This window comes from Phocoena phocoena, chromosome 5 (assembly GCF_963924675.1).
Source record: "Phocoena phocoena chromosome 5, mPhoPho1.1, whole genome shotgun sequence".
NCBI classification, from domain to species: domain Eukaryota; kingdom Metazoa; phylum Chordata; class Mammalia; order Artiodactyla; family Phocoenidae; genus Phocoena; species Phocoena phocoena.
The window spans coordinates 69,622,042-69,648,286 of NC_089223.1; the positions used below are offsets into that span (position 1 = coordinate 69,622,042).

The 26,245-nt window shown below is 38.2% G+C and overlaps 1 protein-coding gene across 1 annotated transcript in view; it reads left to right on the plus strand.

Annotated features, from left to right (window-relative positions):
• Positions 1 to 8,304: 8,304 nt before the first annotated feature.
• GABRA2 (gamma-aminobutyric acid type A receptor subunit alpha2) overlaps positions 8,305 to 26,245 on the plus strand; it is a 117,358-nt gene continuing 99,417 nt past the window's right edge. The window contains exons 1-3 of the mRNA XM_065878250.1: positions 8,305 to 9,110; positions 10,119 to 10,194; positions 12,712 to 12,827. Coding sequence (XP_065734322.1) covers positions 10,124 to 10,194; positions 12,712 to 12,827 — 187 coding nt within the window. The 5' untranslated portion in view covers positions 8,305 to 9,110; positions 10,119 to 10,123. The remainder of the gene's footprint in view (positions 9,111 to 10,118; positions 10,195 to 12,711; positions 12,828 to 26,245) is intronic.

A 26,245-nucleotide genomic window follows, 5' to 3' on the forward strand; every position in this document is an offset into this window, starting at 1 on the left:
TAGCCAGGACATGGAAGCAACCTAAGTGACAATCAACAGATGAATGGATAAAGAAGATGTGGTACATATATACAATGGAATATTACTCAGCCATAACAAAGAACAAAATAATGCCATTTGCAGCAACATGGATGGACCTAGAGATTGTCATACTCAGTGAAGGAAGTCAGACACAGAAAGACAAATGTCACATGATATCCCTTATATGTGGAATTAAAAAAAAGGTACAAATGAACTTATTTACAAAATGGAAGTAGTCACAGATGTAAAAAACAAACTTATGGTTACCAGGGGATAAGGTGGGGGAGGGATAGATTGGGAGATTGGAATTGACATATACGCACTACTGTATATAAAATAAATAACTAATAAGAACCTGCTGTATGGCACAAGGAACTCTACTCAATACCCTGTAACGGCCTATATGGGAAAAGGATCTAAAAAAAAGAGTGGATATATGTCTATGTATAACTGATTCACTTTGCTGTACACCTGAAACTAACACAACATTGTAAATCAACTATACTCCAATAAAAATTAAAAGAAAAAGAAAACACAACAAAACTTCCTTTTCTCTTCATCCTTCAGTGGTCAGGAGAGGCCAAGTTAAACACCATCCTAAATTTTAGAGGCTTAAGACTACAAATATTTATTTCTATTTCATTCTGTATGTCCATCGCAGGTCAGCTAGGAGCTCTGATCTTAGCTCAGAGGATGCCCTCCTCAAGGAACCACTAAGGTACAATTTGGAGCATCTCTGGCTACGAGACCTATGATGGAGGAGACAGCAGGGTGAATGAACACAGGCTCACCCAGCCTCCATCTGGAAATGGCCTGTGTCCCTCCTGCTCAACTTTCACTGGTCAGAGAAAGTTCCATTGTCACCTCTAATTTCAAGGAAAGTAATGAAATTCTGTCTATTCATACACCTAGGCTGGAAACTGGCCCTATTTGCCAGACAGCATTAATGTCTTTCATAAGCCACTTTTACAATAGCTTCCCCCAAAAAATATTCTTTAAAGATAATTTGTTAACGCCTAACTCCTAACACAAAAATGTCTCTTACTTTTTTCTCTTCCAGCTGAGTAGCATGGGAATATTAGAGACCTGGAAGTCACAAAAAAGGAATAGCAACTTCTAATCATATTTTAATCTAGGGTATGGCTGGCAGGGTGGCTGAAAACTTCTACATTGATCAGTGTCTTTGGCTCTCTGGATGTTACAGATATGGGCCTCTTTTAAACAAATGATCCAACATGTGGCAATCTCTTTATTGCAGGAAAACCAGTAGCCAGTTCAAAAGAGAAAGTCACTTGACTTTTCTATTCAGTTCCTATAATGAATCACACAATGCACTTGAATAATTTAATAGCATGGTTTATAGAGAGACCGACAGACAGAAACACAGACAGGGTTGCCCGTACCTTTGTAGCAGAGACACTCACATTCCCACTGGACAAAATAGACACTTCCCTGCCTGTATGCACTCTTATAAACACACCTTCATCCATATGTTAGACAAGTGTGTGCACAAAAGCAGACTTATGCTATATATAAATATCAAGAAAGAGGGAGGAAAAGGGGACATTAGGGAACTAACAAAAGATGGAAATGCAGGCCGATCTGGAATAAAAAGGAGGGCATGGTGTACTAAAAGGAGGACAGGGAAAAAAGAGCAGAAAAAAAAGAGAGAGAATGAGGGAAACCATGTATTCATAAGAACAAAAATAAGGCAACATAAGAGAATGTAGGTATAAGAGGAGGGCTCTACCTGATTATTCTGTGAAGGTGGGAAACTGAATGTTAGTGAGAAAAAGTGGATGGGGAACATAAAGTGGAAAGATAAGACTAAAAAATGCAATAAATTCAAGGGTGAGGAGTGTAACTTCATCTCACCTACTAAATGCCGAGGCAGTGAACTAAGGGCTTTCAAACATGTCAGTGATACCAGCAAACACTGCAGTGTTGTCTGTGATCCAGTCGCTATTCTGTGTACGTGTGTCAACTCAGAGCACTCACACAAGACCTGTGAAGTTGCTTTTACAATTCTCCTTATTCCATAGGTAAGAAAACTAAAGCACAGTGAGGCTATGGGATTTATTCATGGTTGCCTAGTGATTACGCCGCAGAACCAGGATTTGAACCGAAAGGCTTAGCACCAGAGTCTGAGCACTTAACCACTACTCCCTTGCATCTCATTTCCTCTGAAGAAATATTGTCTCTCATATACATATGAAGGCACAGAGGCTCATGTGTTCTTTTATTTATTCATCAGGTTGTTCATTCATTCACTGATTCATTCTTCCATAAATTCCTCAAGAATTTCCTGAAAGATTATATATGCCTGGTTTTATGCTAGGCACCAGGAAGGTAAAGATGATTACGATGAGGCTCACAGGTGTGAGGTAGAAAAGTTAATAAATAAGTTAAATGGGATAGTCCAGGTTTCATGTTAAATGCCTGTGCTAAGTTCAGCAGGCGCACAAAAGGACAATGTGAACAATTGTATCTAGACGGGTAAGAAATAGTTTACAGGGCTGAGGCGTGACGTACTCACCAGATAGACAATGTGAAGATGGCATTCCAGTTGAAGGGGCAATGATAACCAAAAGCATAGCGACATGAAACTACTGGCTGTTGAGAGAAACAGAAATGTAAACACTTTCCTTTGTAGGGAGTGTAGAGAACGGGATGATGTTGAGAAATGAATGCTAATTATGGATATGTGCGCGTGTGCGTGTGTGTGTGTGTGTGTGTGCGCGCGCACGTGCCGGCATGTGCGTGTGTGTGACAAGGTGTCCGTGGAAAGATCACAGTTGAGGCTGGAGATATAAACAGGGATCATATGTGATGTGTAAAAGTTTGCACCTTATACTTTTATCAACAAAAGATTTTAAATGATTGACAGACACTATCGAATTGGTTTTGGAAGACTCTTTTCTTGGTCCTGTAGAAAACAAATTGAAAAAAACTGAGATTGGAGGTAGAGAAACCAGTTGGCTACTATGTATTGGCATTGCAGTAGCCCAAATGAGGACAGAGCTCAGGAGATGGGACTGGCAATGGGTAGAATGGGTCAGATGATGGGGATAGATAGGAGGTATTTTCTCAGCAACAGTAAATGTGTGTGTGTTCGGGGAATCCATTTTTCAGAATTTTGGTGGGAGGATGGTGGTAAGATAGAGGACACCAGAGAAGAGACCTTTTGAGGAAAGAAGGTGACTTCCTGTGATGTATAGGGAGTGGTGAGAGATGGTGAGAGCTTCAAGAGTTACCATATATCACAGCTGTGACTGCCAAAGGTCATGATATTTTAAACTCTGGAACCAAGGCTCCCACTTTGTGTTCCAAAGTGCTTAACTCTACAGAGAAGTCAGCAATTATTTACTGGGCATCTATGAGCAGGTCACTCTGGCAAATAAAAGAGGTCTCTAGAAAGTAGAAATGGTCTACATATTATTATTTTAAATTATTTGGTCTCCATATTTAATTTGCCATGGTATTATTCATTTTTTCTTAGAAATAATTGGTTTCTATTTTCTCTGTCATGTCTCTCTGACTGACCATGAAATACTCATAGCCTGATTGTATTTCACTTATTTCTTCACAATATGTATATTCTCTCTTCCTCTCACGATGGAAGAGCTTTGATGCTAAAAATAATGATATTGGAATAATCCTTCGTTGAGACCAATATTATCCTACCTGAGATGTATGTACATAGGCTCAAATTAGGTCCTGGACTTCCTCTGTCCTCTGATTTTGTTGTTGTTATTGTTAGTGGTTTCTTTTGCATGATTTTTCCTGATGAGGTGTTATTATTCAGAAAATATCCCCATAAAATAGATTATTTTTTATTCTGGATATAAAATTTTCCTGGGCCTAGGGGCTTAAGTGTTTTTTTTTTTGTTTCATAGAAGGTACTTAATCATGTTCTTAATAATAAGAATCCATTTATTAATTGTTACATGGTAACATCTAGATTTGTAAATTATTAAAGGAAACACTCCCTATGTCTCATTCTTTTTCTTATGCTGTATGTTACCCTTAGTAAAAGTAGTACTGTTGTAGAAACAAAGTTTTTAGGGTACATGTATAGGCTTCAGTCGTTAATTTGTTTACAATTAACAACATACATTATTTTATGCCTTTTCAATTTGATATAAGCTCCCATGAGGGTAGGGACCATGCCTTAGTCATAATTATATCCTGAGTAGTGGTATCTAATGGGGTCTTGTACATACACAGCAGACACTAAATAAGACTTGTTAAATGAATATACGGCTGTTATTAACAGACTTATACTACTCAGACGACACCAAGACATCAACAGTTAAATGTTTTGTCCTAAGTTTCAATAGTGAGACTACACATGAGAAGCTAAAATTTTGGCTGTCAAGGAATAATGTAGAGGTAATACAGAATAATAAACATGGAGACTGTGGAACCATATCGCTTGGGCTCTACTCCTGGCTCCCCAACTGGAATACCTGAGCTAGCTTAACCTTTCTGCGCCTCAAGTTTTGCATCAGTGAAATAGGAATAATAATAACCTCTTGCTTGTGAAGATTAATTAAATAAATATGTGCAAAGTATTTAGAATGGGGTCTAAGCTTTTATACTAATGAAGACATTATAGGTTTACATTTATTATTTTCATTACAATGATTATTATTTAGGGAACGTGCCTCACAGGCAAAAGTTGCCAATCATGTAGCAGCTTATCCTTCAATGAAATGCACAGTGTATTTTGCAGTGAGGGAGTTTTTGGTTTGCATTACTGAAATGTTCTCTTTGTTTTAGGAAGCAACTGAATGACGTGAAAATATTCTGCCTATAATTTCACGAAGTAGGATAGCAAAAGGATTTCCTTTCAAATTACTTTGCATATGTGTTTGATGTAAGTAGTTTTTAAAATCTTAGAAATCACTAGGATTTTAGTTTTTAAGCTTTTAATATCTTAGAAATGCACTAGAATGCATGATATATTTGATTTGCAAGTTGGATAAGGGTTTGTACAATTATTTTATAAACAGAGAGTTATTCTGTTTGAAGAAGGTAATGTGCATTAGTGTATCCAAGTTAGTGTATGTGATATATTTAGCTGTAATGAAATGTGACCTAGATACATTAATGTAACAGAGTAGTTTTGGAATTATTTGTTTATAAGGCTAGTTACTCCCACTTTCCAGCTGTCTCTTCTTGCAAAATCTTGGAGCCTAGTGGACATATTAGAACTATCTATCTAAATTCAACTTACAGGGAAAAATGGAGCTTCACCAAGCCATGGTTTCCACTTGAGAATTAACAAATGGGTATTTGCTCCAGTTTTTTTTTTTTTGAATGATAATGTGGTGAATATGTGAGAACAGACTTGCACTCCAAGCATACTTTGAAATTAGTAAAGTATTCTGGGGAAAAGTACAGAATAATATTTAATTCTGTGAAAACAGGATAATCTATGCTTTAGTTTCTATTTTTTCACAAATATATATTCTCATTTGAATGAATGACTCATAAGAATGTAAAGTGTATATAAATTTATTATATGAAATATATGCTGATATTTAAAAATTTGTAAATATGGTGAGATGCTATTCTTGTTGAAGTAATTCTGGTACTTCTCTTCAAGGTATGTAAACATCACTAAGACCAGTGATGACTGGACTCACTAAGACAGTGAGACTGAAAGCATTTTGTAGAAATGTATTATATAAATGCTATTCTCATTAAAATCCTTATGCCTATTTTATTAGTTCAGGTATCTGTCTTTCTACAGATAAATATCTGTATATCTGTATGCATGTATATAATATATATGTACATATATTATATATACCTATATACACATCTTATAGAACCTAAAGATTCATTAGGTCCCCTATATATAGATTATGGAGTAGTAGTTCCCTGGAGCAGTGGTACCAAGTCTCAATATAACTGAGCCCTAAAAAAGGAAGCTCTACAAAATATCTGCTAAAAAACACAAACAGTTTTGTGAAATTTAAATTTTAAATGAATTTTAAAACTATACAATATTGTGAGATATCAGGAGACAAAATCATGATCTCCCAATTCTTCATTTTCTTTTTTTCTTGGTCCTCATGTGGAAATCTCCTTAGGGACTTGGTTGTTAGGGATGGGAACTATATAAGAAGTGACGCCCCCCTAAATCCAATTTGTGGGAGAGTAATTCAAACAATTTCAAACAGAAGGTTTTGCACTGCTTTAGCCTGGGTGGGATTGGATTTACTGGTCATCGACTAGTTGTCAGTTCTTCTACAGGATTGGTTGCCTTAGGACCTGCTCCACAAGGAGTGGGTAGGAAGAGCTTAGTCATGACCTACGCAGGCTGGCTCTCAAATCACAGGCAGTTCGCTGCACTCCATCACAGAGAGGAAAGAAGGATATCAGGCTGGATTTTTCAGATATTTGTGGAAGCTGGACAATCCTAGAAGAAATTTGACTGGACTAGTAACACAGCGAAATATCAGTGAAGATATAGCAATAAAAGTAGAGGTCCGGTGCTCGCAATCGGCTTTTCTGATTTCCATTTCCTTTAATGTACTTTGAAGTTTAAATCACAGCTATCCGGCTTCAATAAAATTGCAAAGCATTTTGTGGGGAAGAACTAAAAATCATGGTTTTATAATGAATTTTTTGAATCTAGCTTTTACTGAGTCTCTCTCAAGTAAGTGTATATCCAAATCTATAGATTGTTCTAACATAGTTTTTTAAAAAGCAAATGGTGAAAATCATCCAAAACAGCTTGAACTTTGTGAACTTCCACATAAACGGGTCATACGGCAGTGAGATTACAAATTTATTAAGGGTGCTAATGGTAGAGGTTTTTTTTTTTTTGAGAACAAATTCCAATAAATACAAATTTTGAGATAAAACAATTAAAGCTACAATCCATAATTCGTCATTAGCACCCAAGGAAAAGACTATAGTGGTAAGCAAATAATCTATGAAGATATTTACAAAACTTGTACATCCATGAAGGAGAAATTTTCTAGCATAGCAATTAAGGTTGGGAAGAAACCATGGGCTGTTCAACTTTCATTATCAAAATATAAACAACTTAGTAGTAATATAAATGGCGAAGTGTTAGAGATCTTAATAAAGATTGACTCATAGAAATGGAAAATAGGAAAATACAGTAGGAAGTGAAGTGTTCACACTAAGTAGAAGATGTTTAGATTCCCTAGTTGCAAGGTTTTAAATGGCATGCCTTTATCTTTGTGAATTTCAATTAGACTCTGCAGTGGGCAAGTCAGGAAGGGAATATTAATGATGGAGGAGAAAGCTGGGTGGTGTTCCATTCTTCACAGAGGCAGCTAAGTAGAGCAAATGTTTGTTTAGGTTGTAGCTTATTAAATGCTCATTTAGAAAGTGGTGATTAATAGGTTAAAAAGAACAGCTTGAAAAATTTGCAATGTAAAGGTTTTATTGTCCTCACATAATCTTCACAGCAAAGCTAAAATTTACCGGCGATTAGAAGTGCCTGTTGTTATGAAAACTGTACCATCTAGGAAAAATATCTGAATTTTGGGTTCATATCTAACAAAATTGAAGTGTTTGGCATATATTGACTCTGAATGCAAAAAGACAGAAACATATCAGCATACTTTTTGTTTTTTCGTTTAAAATGTCTACCATTTATTACAACTTCTTGAAGAGACAAACACCCGTTCTGCTTTGCTTTAGAAGGATATGCATAACGTTCTGTCTTACCTGCAGTACCAAGAGGAAAATGTCTCTCTTTTTGTTGTTGTTCAAGTTGCACGTTTGGATTTTATCGCCTCGGATAAAGTAGAAGAGAAATGAGACAAATTAAGCACAAGGCTGAAAGTGTACGATGGGACTGAAATTACAACAGGTCTCTACACCAGCAAAAACCCCTAAAGGGGGAAAACCTCAAAACATGTTACATACCCCGCCCCTACCCCGCCCCGCTGCGGAAAGAATTTGCAGAGGTAGCAGAAGCACGGCAGGTTCCTTTTTGCTGGGGGTGGAGGTGGGTAGGGTGGGGAGTACGTAAACTTTTTTGGAGCGGTTGATTGAGTTTGTCCTCCAGGTAGGGAGGACGTTTGTGAAAAGATATTGGGGGAAAGAATTGCTGAGAGTGAGCGGGTTTCCCAATAATTTGCAGATGACTTGACTGACCAGCTCCAGGGAAGTCTCCAGCCCTCAGAGCTTTGAAGGGAAATTGGTCCTGATTGCAGGAGTGTGAAGGAATGAGTGGTACATCAGAAGGGCTCAGGAAATCAGAGAAACTTCCTGCTGTCTGATTCCACGCAACATGCCTCGAACTTGGTCCTGCGTGGATGCGCTGATGACCAAGTACAGGCGTGATGAGTCCCCTCGCCTTCCAGCGGGAGCTGTACCTCTCCTCGGCAGCCACGTCGCTCCGGAGCCAGGGCACGCTGGGGGGCGGGCGGCAGGGAGAGGTCCCGGGGATCTAGGGCCGCACAAACACACCGCGTCCCCGAAGCCGCACCAGCACCCACCAGCAGCCCCCTGGAACCTCGGGGCCTCTAGGGAGTCCCTGAGGGCGGCCGCGGGGCGCAGTCCCGGGCGGCGAGTGGGCTCCGCTCCTCCGGCGCGGCGTGGGCGCGGGGAGAGGCGCTCGCCGCCGCTTGGGGATGTGCCCTGGCAGGTGCCCGGCGGGCGGCGGGCGGTGGGCGGTTACCCGGTATCTGGGCGGGGGTAGGGGGGCGTCCCTGCGTTGCCGAGAACCTCGTTAGCCCTCCTTTCGGGCCTGGCTCCTCCTCCTCCAGGCGTGGGGCTCGTGCCCGCCGCTGCCTGCGCGCACCGCGCCTCTGCTCGCGTCCCCCCCGCACCCAGCCAGCTCCTGCCAACGCTTCCCCCTCCTCCTCTTCCTCCTCCTCCGCCCATCACCGCCACTACGGACGCCTTCGCCTCCTTCTACTCCTCGCGCCGCCGCCACTCCTCGCGCTCTCCTTCGGCTGCTACCAGCCCATCGCTCCCCGCTCGCCGGGCTGCTGCAGTCTGTCTGTCTGTCTGTCTGTCTCTCTCTCAAGTTTCTTATCTCCTCTAGATCAGGGCAAAGGGAGGAAAACACCCAATTCTGCTTGCCGTTTCAGGTAAGGTCGCACACGTTGGTCCCAACAGGGACCCTTGCTTCCCCATTTACCTTTGCCTCCCGTGCATGGCTCATCTCCCCCCATTCACTCTCCGAGGTCCCTGGAAACCGAAGCGGCTCAGGTCGCCCCCTCCTCCCCAGCATGTTTAAAAAATAATTGCGATACTCCTCACCAGAAGCCTATTTGCAACTACAATTAGATCCGAGACGCCCGCCCGGCAGCACGTTAGCCAGGCTCTTTTATAGTCTTTTAACTTTGCACGCTGTGATCGCCGCTGCCTGTCTGCCTCCGCTGGATCCCGGAGCCTCACGCTCCGGCTCGGATTGCGGTCCTCGGCTCCGGAACAGCTGTCAAACGCGTTGTTTCGCAGCAGTTAATCCGAACCCGGCTGCCTCCAAGACGTGGTCTTGGGCAACTGTGGTTGGGCAGGGAGGGAGGTGATTTTATTTTATTTTAAAAGGACTGAAGTAGTGAAGACGTGAGGACTGCAGTTCATTGTAATGAAAGAAGAATAATCGAAAAAAGTGGGCTGGCTGCCCCTTGCTTTTCCCGCTGTGGTCGCGGAGGCGGTCTTGGTTGAGGGGATGTGGCACGAAATACCCGTTTCTCCTCCCCTTTTTCACTCTCCCCTCCAACCCATTCTTTTCTCTAGCTCAAATGTCAGTGCAGGGTCCCGTGTGTCCTTAATACGTGTGTGTCCACAAAACAGTGTTTGCTGACGATGTGGCTGAGGGAAGTTCCTGGCAGAGCAAAGTCTGATTATTTGGTCATCATTCTGTTAAGAGAAAAAAAAAAAAAAAAAAAAGAAAGAAAAAAAAAAAGAAGAAAAGAAAAGAAAAGAAAAGACCCTCCTCCAGTCATCACACCCTACACACACTCCACTGGAATAATCTCTATATCTTTAACTCCAATTCCCAGTTGAAATGACATTCTTTTGGGCTGTTTGGACGGTGGGACTGAATGTAATTTTAAGTGTATTTTGTTTTTCTTCCATGACTTTACAAAGAGTGGTGATGAAGATGAAACTGCACATCTGCAACACGCAGTTGCTGCTGCTTGTTTTCTTGGTGTGGGACCCAGCCAGGTGAGACAATTATTTACTGTATTTGCCATTTTAAATTCAGGGTGAAGGTGTGTTTCTTGAATGTTATCAATGCAGAGGTGGCTTTTCAGAAGCTGAAGTATTTTGAAGGATCATTTCTAATGAAAACATATTGTACCAAGAAACAGAACTATTCAATGACAGAGACTATTAAAAGTTCGCTGCTTCTTGTCTTTAGCGATAAAATATAAAAAGGAATACAAACATTTTCTAAAAAAATAAATCACGGAAGAAAAGAGTGCCCTTTAGATGGCATATTTTTGCAAGGAATTGAAGTGGTTGTTATATGCGATTATAATAACACCAAAGTTCAGTAAAGAAACCATCGGTTTTCCTTTAAGCCCAACAGAAAAGCATAAGCTAAAATGATTTGAGTGTTAATATTTTTCTTTTCTTTTTCTTTCTGTCTTTCTTTCCTTTTGGTCTTGGCTCTTTCAGTCAACATAGAAAACCTAAATGATGTGTGGATCTGAAACCTCTAGGTGGAGGTACTATACAACTTCACAACCACAAACAAATAAAACAAAAGCTTGATTTATTAATCAACTTTTCATATTATTGATTTAGAAATTTTTACTTCTAAAATGGTACTGTCATAAAAAGTACTTTGAAAATGTAACAAATTCTGTTTTGCCTGTATTCTACAAATATCAAATTTAATTTCTGTTGTTTTCAATAGCATCATCTTAATTGTAGTCTTTTCTGATTTTTTTTTATCATCAATGGGCAGCTTTTATTAATTGCCTGAATTTAGGGTATGGTTTTCAAAATGCCAGAGAACTTAAAATATGATTCATAATAATGTCCATGTAATTATTCCTTTAAAAAAATTAGTGTTTATGATTTTATGATACCTTTATTTCCCTTTAAATTTTTCATTTCCCTGTCTCAGTAAAATGAAAGTTTGTCAAAGTTTGAAAATACTTTCTAGAACTGAGAAGAAATCTCTTTATGAAGTCTTATTTTTAATTGGAAAGTAACTCCTCATTTAATATCTTAATATTGAGTTTAGAAAGAAAATGTGACATGTGATTAAAAAACGCTTTCCAGTGAAAATCTCTAAGTGGAACTTCATGACCATCTTAGTGATTGGTTTTAAAGTTAGCTTAAGGCAACATAAAAACTTTTGAGGCTTGAGGTATGAACTAATTTGCTTACATAATTTTTTAAATGTTTATCTTTATATCAATATTTTAATATTTTCTCTTCTCCCAAGAGGATATTTGCTTGAAGTTGGTTATTGATTTTTCGATGTATTATGACTATTTTTAGCTACTAGCTGTGTAATCATTTAAATGCAAATGAATTCTGTCAATGATATTTCACACAGTACACCTTGATCAGAATGCAATTACATATAATCTTTGATTTTAGAGGAGTGAACAAACTGTGGTCCATTAATAATCATTGAAAATCCTCAGTACTTAACCATATTTTCTTCTACTAGTTTTCTGTTCTATATTTGACCAGTAATGCTCATGCCAGTATTTTATTCTATTATATAAATGATTCTTTTTCTGGACCAGTAATTTAAATCTCTGAATCATTCTGGGGAAAAAAATGGCAGCGAAAAGGGACATTCTGTTTTATACATCCAGTTGCTTCTGCACCAAATTGCTGGATGTCACAAAACCAGGTGTCTGGCTTTCTGATGGAGAAATAATGGAGAAAATCAGTGTTTCTAACCCTCTTCTGGTGATATTTTAAGACCACTTATTCTTTCCTCAAATTTATCACACACACACACACAAAGTAGCTGGGCATTTTAATCTTTGGATGACCTCTATTGCTCTCCTCAGAGACCAGTCAGGAGGGTACTCCTCCAAGGCTCTCTGCAGCTGTGTCTGTGCTGCTGATGCTTTCAGAGCCCACCTCCACCTCCTGACTTCAGTGGAGTCTGGAACACAGCCAGCGGAGTTTCCCTGATGTCTATATTGCACTTGGCCATTGGGTGGAGGTATACCCAAAGTTAGAAAATCATCTTGGCTTAAAAGAGAAAAAGACATAAAAAGAAAAGACATTTCTGAGAAAGATGGAAAAATTCTGTGCCTCCAAGGAGGCAATTTATTTTCCAATTAATATTCAAATCACTGAAGAATTCTTTCAGTAGTCCCTTTGGTTTTTGTACCTTTCCAAATGCAGAACAACATTACTAATAGTATCTGCATGTGATAATCTACCATCATAATATATTCTAGGGAGTGCATTTTAGAAAAATTGAATAGGTTACACAAAACGTGAAGTGATAGAAATCTGAAATAATTTTGGCATCAAACTTTCTGATAAGCTAGTATTTATTATCTATTTCCAACAGCATGTTTACCTTCCCTATAGACATACTGGCATTTAAAGGAGTGGGGAAAAAAAAAAAAAAAGGAGGAAAACGGGTGACACTAATAGCTCAGGGAGCCTTAAAATTCAAATCAAGGAGGAAGAGCATGTTGGCACTTGCAAAACACACGTATGTATATATATCAGCTTGTAAAATTATCTGTTTAGGTTGGTGCTGGCTAACATCCAAGAAGATGAGGCTAAAAATAACATTACCATCTTTACAAGAATTCTAGACAGACTTCTGGATGGTTACGATAATCGGCTTAGACCAGGACTGGGAGGTAAAAATAGTTTTCCTTTTCTTAAATGCTCACAAAATAATGCCTTTAAAAGTTAAGGGTAATATTTATATTTTAATACATTTTATACATGAATGCATTGTCACATATTAAAAAACATAGGTAATAGAAAATAAGGTATATGAAGTAAACATTATCTCTGATTCCTTTTATACAGACATAATGTATTTACCATACCTTTTATAGACTACCTGAAGTCATATAGAGCCCAGACTTTGTGCATGAATAGTTTTTAAATTAGTTTATTTATAATGGCTAAGTTTTTCAAACTTAGACTATGTGAAAGCGTGACATTATTGGGCAGATATGCTTGTATAGTATCTTTCGTTTCCTTCATTGAATTTTACAGATGCCTACTTTCACACTAGTACAGATATATAGAAACGAGAAACATAAAAATATAAAAGAGTATCTGGGTTGAATTTTAGCAACCAGATAAATTTTAGCAATCATCACAGGATTCTGTGATGATATTTCTTTACACGTGCATGTGACGTTTCTAAAATACAGCACCGGTTTGGCATTCTTGAAACTTTCAAAGACATTTTGGGTATACTTCAGCTGTAGGCCTAATTTATTGACCTGTGGTACAGTTTGATTTCAAATTTAAACATTCATTCTCAACTCAGAAAAACAGATCTATTTTTATCCATAAAGGTAAAGGAAACTAGGCTTGGCTAATATGTTAAATTTTAATTATCCTTTAGCATAGATGAGTGATACTAAAGAGATTAGGCACAAGTAAGGTAGGTGTGTAATTCCTGAAAGGATTCTGAGTCAAAATATTGTTACTTATTAATTCTAACATGAGATGTATATATATATATATATATATATATATATATATATATATATGTATGTATGTATGTATATATCTGCATGCACACATTTATCAAATGTATGTTATACTAATTAGGATGTTCAGTTTAATAACTAATTCAAAGTTAAGATGAATTAGTTGAATGCTTGGTACTGACTGAAGGTTTATATAGTTAGCCTGATTATTACCAGGTTGGCAACTTTGCAATATTAAATTGCTTGAAAAGATGTGTAGTGACTAAACACCTGGATGTTTATGTCAATACTGTCTTTTGAAAAATGTAAGTGGTTGTTAATTCTATACATATTTGGCAATTGTGTGGTTTGCATTGCCCAGGAGTCAGAAAAGGTTGGAAAAGACCCAACTTGTTTTTAAATAATATGCCATTTAATTGATAGTGGTTTTGGACTTGAATCCTGAGTGGTACCTTGCATTTCAAGAGAGAAGTGATGGGGAAGAATAATGTTCAGAAGTATGATGCATTGTATCTCTCAGAGATAATTCAATTGTTTAATATACACTTAGTCTACTAAAAGAAAAACTCTCAGGTTTATGAGTCTGTTTCCATTTTGTAAATAAGTTCTTTACTCCAATATAAAATAAAAAGTTAAAAGAAAAGTTAAAATAAGGAAAAACTAAAGGAAAAGAATCTTTTCTTAGTAATTAACATTTCTAATGACCATGAATAGAAGGCATTACCGTCCATGTTAGCATATATAGCAAGGAGCTAATGTCAAACTCATACAACAGAAGTATGCCTAGCATGAGGCTGTCATAGTTCATGATGGTGATTTGGGAGGTAGATTGCACTAAGGCAGAGATTTTCCCAAGGCTTAGATTTTATTATTTTTTAATAAATCATGTGCTGTCTAAAAGACTTAAGATATTTAAGCTAGATCTTGTCTATGAGATTTTAAGAGAAATGTTTACACAGTGGGTGTATAGTTGGGAAGTAAAAACTACCTGTTAAAGGACATGGATATTGCCATTTATCTCTTCATATTTCTTTTAAAATATCTCTTCCATTCTTTTTACTTTGGTCATCAGCATTCGAATATAGATCCTTGTGACTCATTCTGTAGGTTAATGCAATAGACAAAGTGGCTTTTCTTGCCTAGTGTCTTCCTTCCCCAATCCTTCTCTGATAGTGGACATGTGCTAATATTTCACAGTCAGATTGGTCTTCTTGTAGTCAATACTTTTCATATATTACTCTCTTGTCTTGATCAAATACCTGTGATAGCTCCCCATTGCTTTCTGTAGATGGTGATGAGGGGGTAGGGGGGAAGGAATATAGGCCTTGCATGCAGATGGATCTAGATTAGAATTTCTGCTCCATCTACACACCCAAAACTGTGTCTTGGCCAGGTAATCGCTGTTTCCTTTCATTTCAAATGGTCATGATGGGGATTCCCTTGTGTGTTATTTGTTGCTTTTCCCTTGCTGCTTTTAATATTTTTTCTTTGTATTTAATTTTTGTTGGTTCAGTTAATATGTGTCTCAGCATGTTTCTCCTTGGGTTTATCCTGTATGGGAGTCTTGTGCTTCCTGGACTTGGGTGACTATTTCCTTTCCCATGTAGGAGGGTACAAATGAACTTATCTACAAAACAGAAATAGAGTTACAGATGTAGAAAATAAACTTACGGTTACCAGGGGGTAAACGGGGGATAAATTGGAATTGACATATACACACTACCATATATAAAATAGATAACTAATAAGGACCTACTGTATAGCACAGGGAACTCTACTCAGTACTCTCTAATGGCCTATATGGGAAAAGAATCTAAAAAAGAGTGGATATACGTATATGTACAACAGATTCACTTTGCTGTACACCTGAAACTAACACAACATTGTAAATCAACTATACCTTCCCAAAATTAAAAAAATAAATTAATTAAATGGCCATGATGTATTTCTACTTTATAGTGTTGTTGAGAGGATTACATAAACTACAGTGTACACGCAACATACTAGCAGTTAAACACAATCAATTCCTTCCCTCCTCCCATAGGTTCCAAACATGACAATCAAGGTTTTTACAATTTACTTCTCTGGCTTAATTTTTACTTTGCCACCCATCTATCCTGTACTTCAAACACATTCATTTTCTCTTGATAATCCATTCACATCTGCTCCCTTAGCCTTTGAGGGGAAAATATTCCCCTCTCACTGGAATTATTCTTCCTCATTCTCTCTTTTCTTGTGAAGACCACCTCAATGTGGATCCTTTTCAGTAATAACCTTTCTTAACTGAATTGAAGCACCCAGATTCAATTTTCCCTCTGTTGAATTTCTTTGGCTGTTGTTGGCTTTGTATCTCATTTGGTACGTATTATGTGCTATCTTGGATTATTTATTACCTTTTTATGTGTCTCTTGTTACCTTAACAAGAGCGTAAACTTATTGAGGCAAGGTATTGTATCATAAATGCTCTGTACTGTCACTACCTAAATATTGATTTGCATATGGTGACTCTAAAAAAATATATTGATTACTTGATTAACTTTTCTATGACCAGTTAATCATCTGGAAAATGGAGCTACTCACATCTGGCTGACCTTTTAGTTGGGAATGTTGAGGTGATACTTTGTGCATCCTACTGCAGGAAGGTGGTGTGGCTGAGTGAAGAGAACCTAACTTTAGACTGTGGTGATTTAGGTAAAATCCTAGATGGAGTACTGAGCAGTCTTGTGGCCTTTCAGTACTTTACCTCTCTGGGGCTACATCTGTCATCTGTAAAATAGGATTACTATTACTATTCTTAGGGTTTTTGATGAATATTAAATACAGTGATATATGCAAAGGATTTAGCACATGACTGGCATATAGTAGAGAGTTAATACATAGCAATAACTAGAAGACTTTGAAAACCTTTGTAAATACACTGTTGTAAGTTTCAGTTATTATTACGGTTTCTTCTCTGTCCAAAATTCTCAGCCTGAATGTTCATATGTCATTTCAAATAGAAAGTTCAGGGAAATTATTTGTATCATTATATCCCAGAAATTAATAATAAGGGGAAAAATGGGTTTGATTCAATTTAATATATCAAACTGAACATCTCTATTGATGGATAATCTGAATAATTAATCTCAATTATTATTATTTCTCCTTTGTAACGTTAGTATAAATGAGTACATAGGAAAGAGCAATCAGTTTTGTATTAAGAGTTAGAAAAATTATTCTTTTCACCTGGCTCTTCAACTTACTAGCTCTTATCCCAGACAAGTTACTTAGACATTCTGAGCCTTGATATCTTCTTAGGGAAAATGGGAATATTAGCATTTTATTCTGAGAGGAGGAAGATAAATTGGGACTTCTATACTTGAAAAGGATTGTACAATAGGTCGAATGATAAAATTTTAAGGTATTTAATAATTAATTATGGGTTTTCTTTTTTTTCTTCCAGTTTTATTAAGGTATAATTGACATATAGCACTGTAAACATTTAAGGTGTACAGACCTATGGGTCCTCTTTAAACTGAGGGCCCGATCACATTACTCAGCTGCTCAAAATCCCTGCAATGGTTTCTACTTCTTTCAGAATAAAACACAGATTTCTTTCAATGGTCTCCAAAGTCCTGCATAATCTGTTTCCCTATTCTTCTTTGGCCTCACCTCACACAACTCTCCTTCTTGCTAAGACTGCTACAGTCACATTGGCTTCTTTTCTGTTCCATGAAGACACCACGATACACACACACTCCTTGGAGCTTTTCCCCAACTGTTCCCTCTTCCCTGGATACCCATTGAGCTCACCTTCTCAACGAGGCCTACCCAGAACAGTGCGATAAATACTATGTGTTCATCCTTTAGCAATACTGCTCCTTCTTACGCCTTTTTTTCTGTTTTTACTTAGCACTTACTATTTTTTAATATACAAGATAATTTTTAAATCATTAGGTCAATTGCTTACTTTTGTCTCTTTTGCTAGAATGAAGGCTAATTGAGGTTAGGGATTTTTGTCTGTTTTGTTGTCTGGTTCTCAAGCATCTAGAATAGTGCCTGGCACAGAGTAAGCATGGAATTAAATATTTCTTGAATGAATTTTATTTTATTCATTTATTTTATTTTATGTTATTTAGTATGCTCCCATGAAAAGAATCGACTATAGAACTTACCTTATCCTTAAAATCATCAGAGCAATTATCATTTAATTACTGTACTGGCCTTTCACTGTTAGCACCAGCGTATTAGGCTGACTTCTTGGTGGATGGAAACAATCACTACAATTATTCCAAATCCTGGCTTATGTTAGATGTGATTCTGCCTTGAACTAACTGTGTGATTTGGGGGATTTGGGATGATTCATTTATCCCATCTGTGACGTCATTTACTGACCTGTGAAATTGGAGGAGAGGTTCTACTTATCCTGTCTGTCTCACAATAATATGGTATGGTTCAAGTAAATAAGAAAGCATAATGTGGCATGCATTGATAGGTATTAGGACCGTTAGGAATAGCAGAGAAGAGTTCTTCAAGAACATCATCTTAGAAGGTAGTATCCTTGAAAACATGCCAAGAAAATACTGGTAGGTCTTATGCATTTGGTTGGCTTAGTCCCTTGTAAGTCTGGAAATGTATCTACCAAGACCATATGTTCAGCTTAGCTAGAACTTATAACTGAATCAATTTCTCCTTTAGTCTTCCTTTTAGTCATTGGAGCTCACAACTCAGGTACCACCTATGGATTTTGATGTTCCATAAGAGGCTTTCAAATTGTTAACTGAATAAAAGGAGCCACATTTGCGTTTCGGACTGTGTTTAGAAGGTCGTTGAAGAAAAGGAAAGTGTAGACAGGCCTCGTATATTTATAACAGCTAACATTCACAGTGCTCGACAATGACAACTATTAGACATGACAAGGCTTGGTATCTAAATTATAGATTCAGTCTGGAAAATCTAGATAGAGTGCTGTGCTTAGCTGCATTTTGAAAAGCTGTTTCAAGGAGCTTGTCTAGATAGAATTGGTACACAGTGCTCTTGTTTTTTCCTCTAAAACTTGAAGCAGCTTTATGCTTAAAGCCATGAAACACATGATGTCAGATTATAGACTTAGGGTATGAGGGTCAGTTTCCAACTTCACTCTTGGATATTTCTCCTCAGGCTGTAGAGAGATGGATGATAACATGTTTCTATGAATTTTACTACTCTCAATTTTATAAAAATAAAATATAGGATATTCGGTGGGCAAAAATTAGTACAAAAAATCTGGTCTCTCCCAGAACCTAAGAGGGAGTCTGACCTCAAAATAGCATCGTATTATTTTATAAAGAAGTGGTTAAGATCAGTGCCTCTGAATACCAGCATCTTTGAATTTGAATTCTGTTGCCATACTATATGAACTACAAACTTTTCACTCAACCTCTCCTTGCTTTGGTTTCTTTATCTGTAAAATGGGGGGGCTAAAAGTATGTGACTTATTGGTTTGTTAAGTATTTAATTTAAAAAAAAATGTTGGAGCGTCCGGCAAACAGAGTAGGAACTCAATACTTGTAGGTATTATTGCTGTTATTGTCGATTCTACTACTACTTCTACTATGAATGCAATAGAGTCCATCACTCAATGTTTTCTTTAATTTGTAAAAGCTGTGACTTCTAAAAAAGGATAAATGTGTGGCACAGAGAAAAGATATATTTGTATGTTTCTCATGCTATTAGTTTCATTTTGTAGCACACTTTTGTATATGTACAGAATCTCTGGAAACAAAGCCAATCACAAAAGAAATACGTCAGATTATTGTAACATATAACAATTGAGCATCACCAGTTCACGATACTGAATTTGCCTATAAGAACAAAATCATATTTACAGAATGAAAACCTCACTATGAGATGCAGAGGATGATTTTAGGGACATGAAACTGAGCGTGTCCACCATCCTAGCCTGTGATGTGCCGGGAACTTGAATGGCACGAGCTCTGGGTCTTGCAGCTACCGGGTGCGTGCCTGATGCTTGACAGTATCTTATGAGGTGAGACGTGGTATAGGCATCAGGAAGGAGATAACACACTGAGAATGATCTGAAATCTCTATACGGAATTGAAAGGGGCAGGGGACAAGTGGGTTGTGCGCTGAGCAGAAAGGAAGCGGCTGAGCCCTTAAGAAGTTCTTGTCTCAGGCGGAGGCGGGGTAAACTTCAGGTACTGGTCCTCCGCTCTACAGCTCTGATGTTTGGCATTCTCCTCATTCAGCAGCTGTGATTGGGGCTGATGCTCCTGAAGAGGCAGGAGGCAGCAGAGAATCTACTCTCCCTTCCCTCCTGACTAGGTCTTCTGAGGTCCCCCAGTGTGCCTGGAGTGGGCTAACCTTCTTAGGCATAAGAAGATTTCAGAACCCTTTTCACTCTCTGCCACCAGATCTTCTCCACCCACTTGCGTTTGCGAAAAGGTGTTTCAAACAGGAAACACCGAGTTTGATTATTTCATGAGCGAGAAAATAAAAATAAATTGGGATGACTTCACAGAAGTGTGTAATTAGCTTTGGGTAAATATGTAAATAATGGATATCAAGTTTTTTTCATTTCCTCTTTATTGAAAATTATTTTGTGGGAGGCATGAAACAGAACGCGGAAAGGTACTAGGTGCCTGAAGTGGGTTGCTGTTTGGGAGGCTGGAAACTCTGGACATGGGCTTCCTTCAGAGTGCGGGCTTCCTCACAGCGCATGCTAACTAAAACGAGAAACGCAGTCGTGTTATGTGCAGGCTTTTGGATTCTTTTTAGTATTACAAGCCGACTAAGAAACATCTTAGCGTTTCTGTACACCCTCACTCTAAAGCTGTGTGTTGCTTGCCTACCCTCTTAGGGAGTGGTGCTAAGACCGGCTTCTTCAGAAATGGTTAGAGTGAGGTTTTGCAGAACTCTTTCTCAGTTTGATGTTTTAACTGTATATATAGCTTGTGATTATTTTATAGGAAAGGCAGACTGAGTGCGTCCACGGCAGCAATGGGTTGTGTTAGACTGGATGGTGGCACTTTCTTCCCAAACAGCATCTCCTGCAAAATTCAAGGGAGCATCACTGAAGTGAGTGACCCAGAGAATACTACCCATGTTTCAATGAACTAACGCTAAGGCTTTTTTTTTTTCACCTTAAAACAGTTTTGGTAAATAGCAGCTTCTTCTCTCAACCATTGCTGCTAGAGAGGCATTGCCCTTAGTCATACTTTTGAGGGATTGTTATTTTTGCTCTTTTCTGGCACAAGCACACCCCACTCACTCTGTTGTTTTCCTGCCAGCTTTTAAGCTCAGGTGCAATCAACATTTTTCTTTTTTTCACTCCTTAATACACAGCGGATGAATTGTACCATAGGCATGACGGATCCATTTGTGTTAGTGTTATTTTTTGATTGCTACATCTCCAATCATCTTGTAGAAATCTATATTGGTAGTGGAGATGGCCAAGTGCACAGCTTGGCCAGCCAGCAATTCATTACTTTTTGATGTGTTAACCTGAAAAGAGTCAAATGAAGTTATTCTAGTAGTTTGTGCCCTAACACATGTGTATTGAAGACTTATGACGTGCCAGACACTCTGCAGGATATAAAGATGTACAAGGTGTAGTGTTGGTCTCCAGGGGATGAGGCCCCTTGGAGGGCAGATAAGGTAGGTACAGTGTGATTCTCAAAATGACTCGAAACAGTACAACACATGTTCCATTATAAGAACATGCTATTGAAATAAAGAAAAGAAATCACTTTTACTTGCATCATACAACTGGAGTTAGCCAATTTCTGTCTCTATAAGCCTAGTTCATTCATTCCATTGTTTCTTTCTAAGGGCCAAGGATTTGCTGGGTCCTGCTGTAAATGCTGCAAATACTATGCCGAACAGGACTGAGTCTTGCAGAAATTCATATCATATCATATTTTGGCTCTTTCTGCCTTTCAACTATCTTAACAGTGGTTTCTTCTTTCTCTCCTTAATTAAGAATATTGTATAATTATTGTATGCTTTTTCTTTATTGAAGTGTAAGTCTTTTCTCATAAAAAGAAGAGAGATTTCTGATATACTTACTGTCAGGCTGAGAACTGTGATATCTACAGAAGAGTATAACATCCAGAGGGCATGTCTTTCTGTGTCTGTAGCAGGGGTGTTGAGAGTATTTATGGTAAGAGTGGCATTCCTAGAGGTAGAAAGGGAAGTGTTTATTCCAGTCGAAACTTCTGGATACTCCTCAGTTCTCTTTCTAAGGAAAACTTATTTTCTGCCTCATCTTAATTTGTTTTGAGCTACAGATGAATTAAATAATAACTAGACATGAACTGTGGAATAAAAAAATTAATGATATGAGTTGTAATATCATGAGGATTTAGTGTATTTCCTTTGAGTTTTAATGTTTCTGACCCAACACAGAATTCTGAAAACTTGTTTCTAATTTGAAATACCCTCATTCCTCAAGGTTTAGATCTTCTCATTTAGGAGTAAGTTATCATAAGAATAAAATTAATGTTTAAATCTAAAGGGATTTCATATAGAAACTCATCAAATTGAGGATATCAACTTATAAGATACATATAATCCCTTCAAATTCTCCATTGGGTTTTTGCATTTTAAGTAGCTTACGTTAAGGTAGATTTGATGTCTCTGTATGTTATTATTATACCTTTTAACAAATGAAAAAACTAGCATATGGAAAAGTATGACTCCATCTCCATCTTAATTTAATATGAATTAAGTTATGTCAACTTTTATTTTTTTTAATTTTTGTTTGTTTTAATATTTAAAACATGCACATTAAGAACATAAAAAAATGGTTTTGCACAAAATTCAAAAATACAGTACTCTAAGAGCATTCTTTTTAGAAATATCTTTGTTAAGATTCAGGATGGTAGCTCCTTTTTAGGGGAATAAATGCAAAATGTAGCACAAAGATTGTCCCAGTAGTATGTGTGGCATTATTCTTTCTGTATTAAAGTATTGCAGGATTCTTAAGAGGACATGTTCAGTCGGAATATTACTAAGTTGATTTGAAACATAATAAAAGAAAAGGTAAGGTTTTCTTCTTCTGATATAGTATCCAGAGAAAAAATATGTCAAAAAGAAGATACTGCTATCTTCAGCTATTTTGTGGAGATGGTTAATAATTCATAAATTCTGTGAATATTTGAGGAATATCACATATTGAGTAGTACAATTGGATCTTGTCTATTGAGTAGAGGAATAGAGTTATGCCACAAAGTTAAGGAAGGTTGAAGAGAGGATAAAAATTATAAATGCCTCCTTAGAGCATTCCCAAACCCATTGTTTAGGTTATGTTTTGTAGTGGTACATAAATATTTTAGTAAGTACTGGGAAGGCATTTGACTTCCATTAAGAACGTAAAAGGATCAGCTGCTTTTAGAATGGTGTGTGTGTGTGTGTGCGTGCGTGCGTGCGTGTGTGTGTGTGTGTTAAAAACTTCCCTGGACGAAGAGAGCTCCAGACTTAAACTGGAGGAGTGGTTTGGAGGAGGAAGACAAACGTCATGGAATGTTTTAGAAAAAGATGAGAGGCTTCCGTTTTACTCCTATATACTGGTGAGAAGATTTTAGATTTTGAAGCTTTAAAAATGATGAGTTACTACTCATATATATAGGTTGGAGGGTCCACAGATTTTCACTTATATGAATTTTTTGAAGCCTTTACAAGAGAAATAAGCAAATCAGCCATAGGCAGAGAATTAGGGTAAATGGAACAAATTCATTTTTGCTGCATGATTGCATAAACTCTGCAATTTCTCAAGAAAGGAAATAGTGAGCTAAAATGCTAGCCAGGTTTACAAGGAAGATTAAAGTTTTGGATACCAAGAGAGAGGAAGTCTTAATTAAAAGAAAATGGAATTGCGTGGCTGGTGTTCAGGTCGGGTAGAGGGGAATATGGGAGGGTAGATTTAATTAGTTATCTAGGGCATGTGAGAGGATAATCATCGAAGCAAAAAATGTGAAGCTGATGACTGTGCTTTGGAGAATAGCAAAGGAATCATCCAACAGCTATTAGAGGAAGAGAAACTCTAGAGTCTTAAGAGAGTGAATGGGTGGGTTTAGGTGGTGAAAATGTTATAATGGAATGGGGGTGAGTGTCCAGCGATTTTAAAGGGAGTTGCCGTTAGAGCATTACTAAGAGAACAAAGTCCCTTGATAACTAAAAACTAAAACTGGGTATCCGTTTATCATCCTGAGTAGCTTTTGCTTTAGTAATGATTACAAAATTACAGGATCAAAGAGAACTAACAGGAAAGCTATACACTGAGCTGTATGATCAGTAGTGTCTATATTACAGTATGTAGCCATTTAAAATAGATTACATATCAAAAATTGACTTGTTAAGGGCTTCCCTAGTGGCGCAGTGGTTGAGAGTCCGCCTGCCGATGCAGGGGACGCGGGTTCGTGCCCTGGTCCGGGAAGATCCCACATGCCGCGGAGCAGCTGGGCCCGTGAGCCATGGCCGATGAGCCTGCGCGTCCGGAGCCTGTGCTCCGCAACGGGAGAGGCCACAACAGTGAGAGGCTCGCGTACAGCAAAAAAAAAAATTGACTTGTTAAAACTTATAAATCTGAATAATAGAGTCTGAATTCTTAAAGGAGAACACCAGGCAGATGAAGTAGTGAGGAGAATATCTCTGTAGCAGAAGAATTCCTTCCCACTCTCATTCTTTCAAGCTCCCCCAGGTAATCTGCAGAACTCCTGGAGGTGTTTTTGGCTGCCACCAAACTGATGATCTGACTCATAGCATTAGCAGGGAGGGTCGTTGAGCATTTCCATTATTATCTGTGAAATACGGGGCTGATGAGAAGTCACGTGGGGCCCAGTTGCTGATTCAGGATGGAGCTATTTATGTGTAGATGGAGGTCTGCTTGTTACACGGATGTTGCCTGCCTTTGTCACTGTCCTTTAGCTGCTGCCACACCCCATTTAGTCTTTGTCATTTCTGGTGACAGCTTCTAACACAAGCATTTCACTCTCAGGTATCTGACTGCTACCATTTGTAGGGGCAGCTGCAATCTTTGCCACTGTTGCTGCCGCTCTGGAACAGCTGGGAGGTTAAGCAAAATCTATCAGCAGATAAGGAAAAGTGCTCAGGTTCGTGTTTAAGTGAGTGGATATGAAGGTTAGTGGGGCGGAAAGTGACTCTTCATCAAATCCTTTCCCTTTAGGGAACTGTTTTGCAGCCTGTCATTTCTGTAATTTCCCCCACCCACTCACAGAGGGTGATGTGACACTTTACATACTTCTGTCTGAAGAAGACATTAGCAGAGGATATCATAATCCCCAGTGGCTTTTTATAGTGCAAATTTAATGCCAGTTGGAACAACATAACATTGGAATAAAATAATAAAACATAGATGAAAGAAGAATGTCATGGTAGCTTTTTTTAAAAAAAATTTTAATTAATTAATTTATTTATGGCCGTGTTGGGTCTGCGTTTCTGTGCGAGGGCTTTCTCTAGTTGTGGCAAGTGGGGCCCACTCTTCATCGTGGTGCGCGGGCCTCTCACTATGGCGGCCTCTCTTGTTGCGGAGCACAGGCTCCAGACGCGCAGGCTCAGTAATTGTGGCTCATGGGCCCAGTTGCTCTGCAGCATGTGGGATCTTTCCAGACCAGGGCTCGAACCCGTGTCCCCTGCATTGGCAGGCAGATTCTCAACCACTGAGCCACCAGGGAAGCCCCCTCATGGTAGCTTTTATCAGTTAAGGATGCGTTTGTCTGAAAGCAACAGAAAAATCTGTCTGCAGTGACTTCAGTGGGGAATCAGTTTTTCTCACAAGAAGTCTAGAGGTAGGTGGCTCCTAGTATTGAGTTCTTAAGTGATGCCATCAAGAACATCAAGAACTGAGACTTTTTTTATTTTTCCACTTCCTCTTCCTTAGTGTGACTTCAGTCCTTTATGTTGTTACCTTCTGATCCCAAGATGGCTGCTGCAGCTCCAGCTATCATATCCGTGGTTAAGGCTGGAATGAAACGAAGGGATGGTGCCAGTTCCATTAGTTCCCTTTATCAGAAAAATAATCCTTTCCAGCACTTGCAGCCGATTTCTATATTTATCTCATAGTTATTTCAAGCTAGGAGAGTATCTGGGAAAATGAGTGCCCTACCTGGGGTTGGGCACATTTCTGCCCTTATAAAACTGAGGATTTATTAGAAAGAAGGAAGATGTGTTGGCTATTCAGTAGGCTACTGGCAATGCCTGCCACATTTACTAATGCTAATAAAAGTTACTTAATCGTTTTGTGCCTCAATTTTCTATTCTGTAAAATAGAAAATATTAATTCCAATGATGGGTCAATATACCTAAAGTACTTTAAACTTTAATTTGCATATGAATAACCTGGGTGGTGACTGTTAAAATGCAGATTTTGATTCAATATATCTCTGTAGATCTCAAGATGTTGGGTTTCTAACAGGCCCTCAAGTGATGCCAATGCTGCTGGTCTTTGGGTCACATTTTCAGTAGCAAGAAAGTACTCAGCTAGGGCTGCCATGCTGTACAACCTCAGGGGGCATTCATACAGAATATAATGCAATGACAAGAAGAGGCTAAGTGTTCACTTATTATTATTATCATTACTGCCTCTGGTTTACTCTGATAATTAGGAA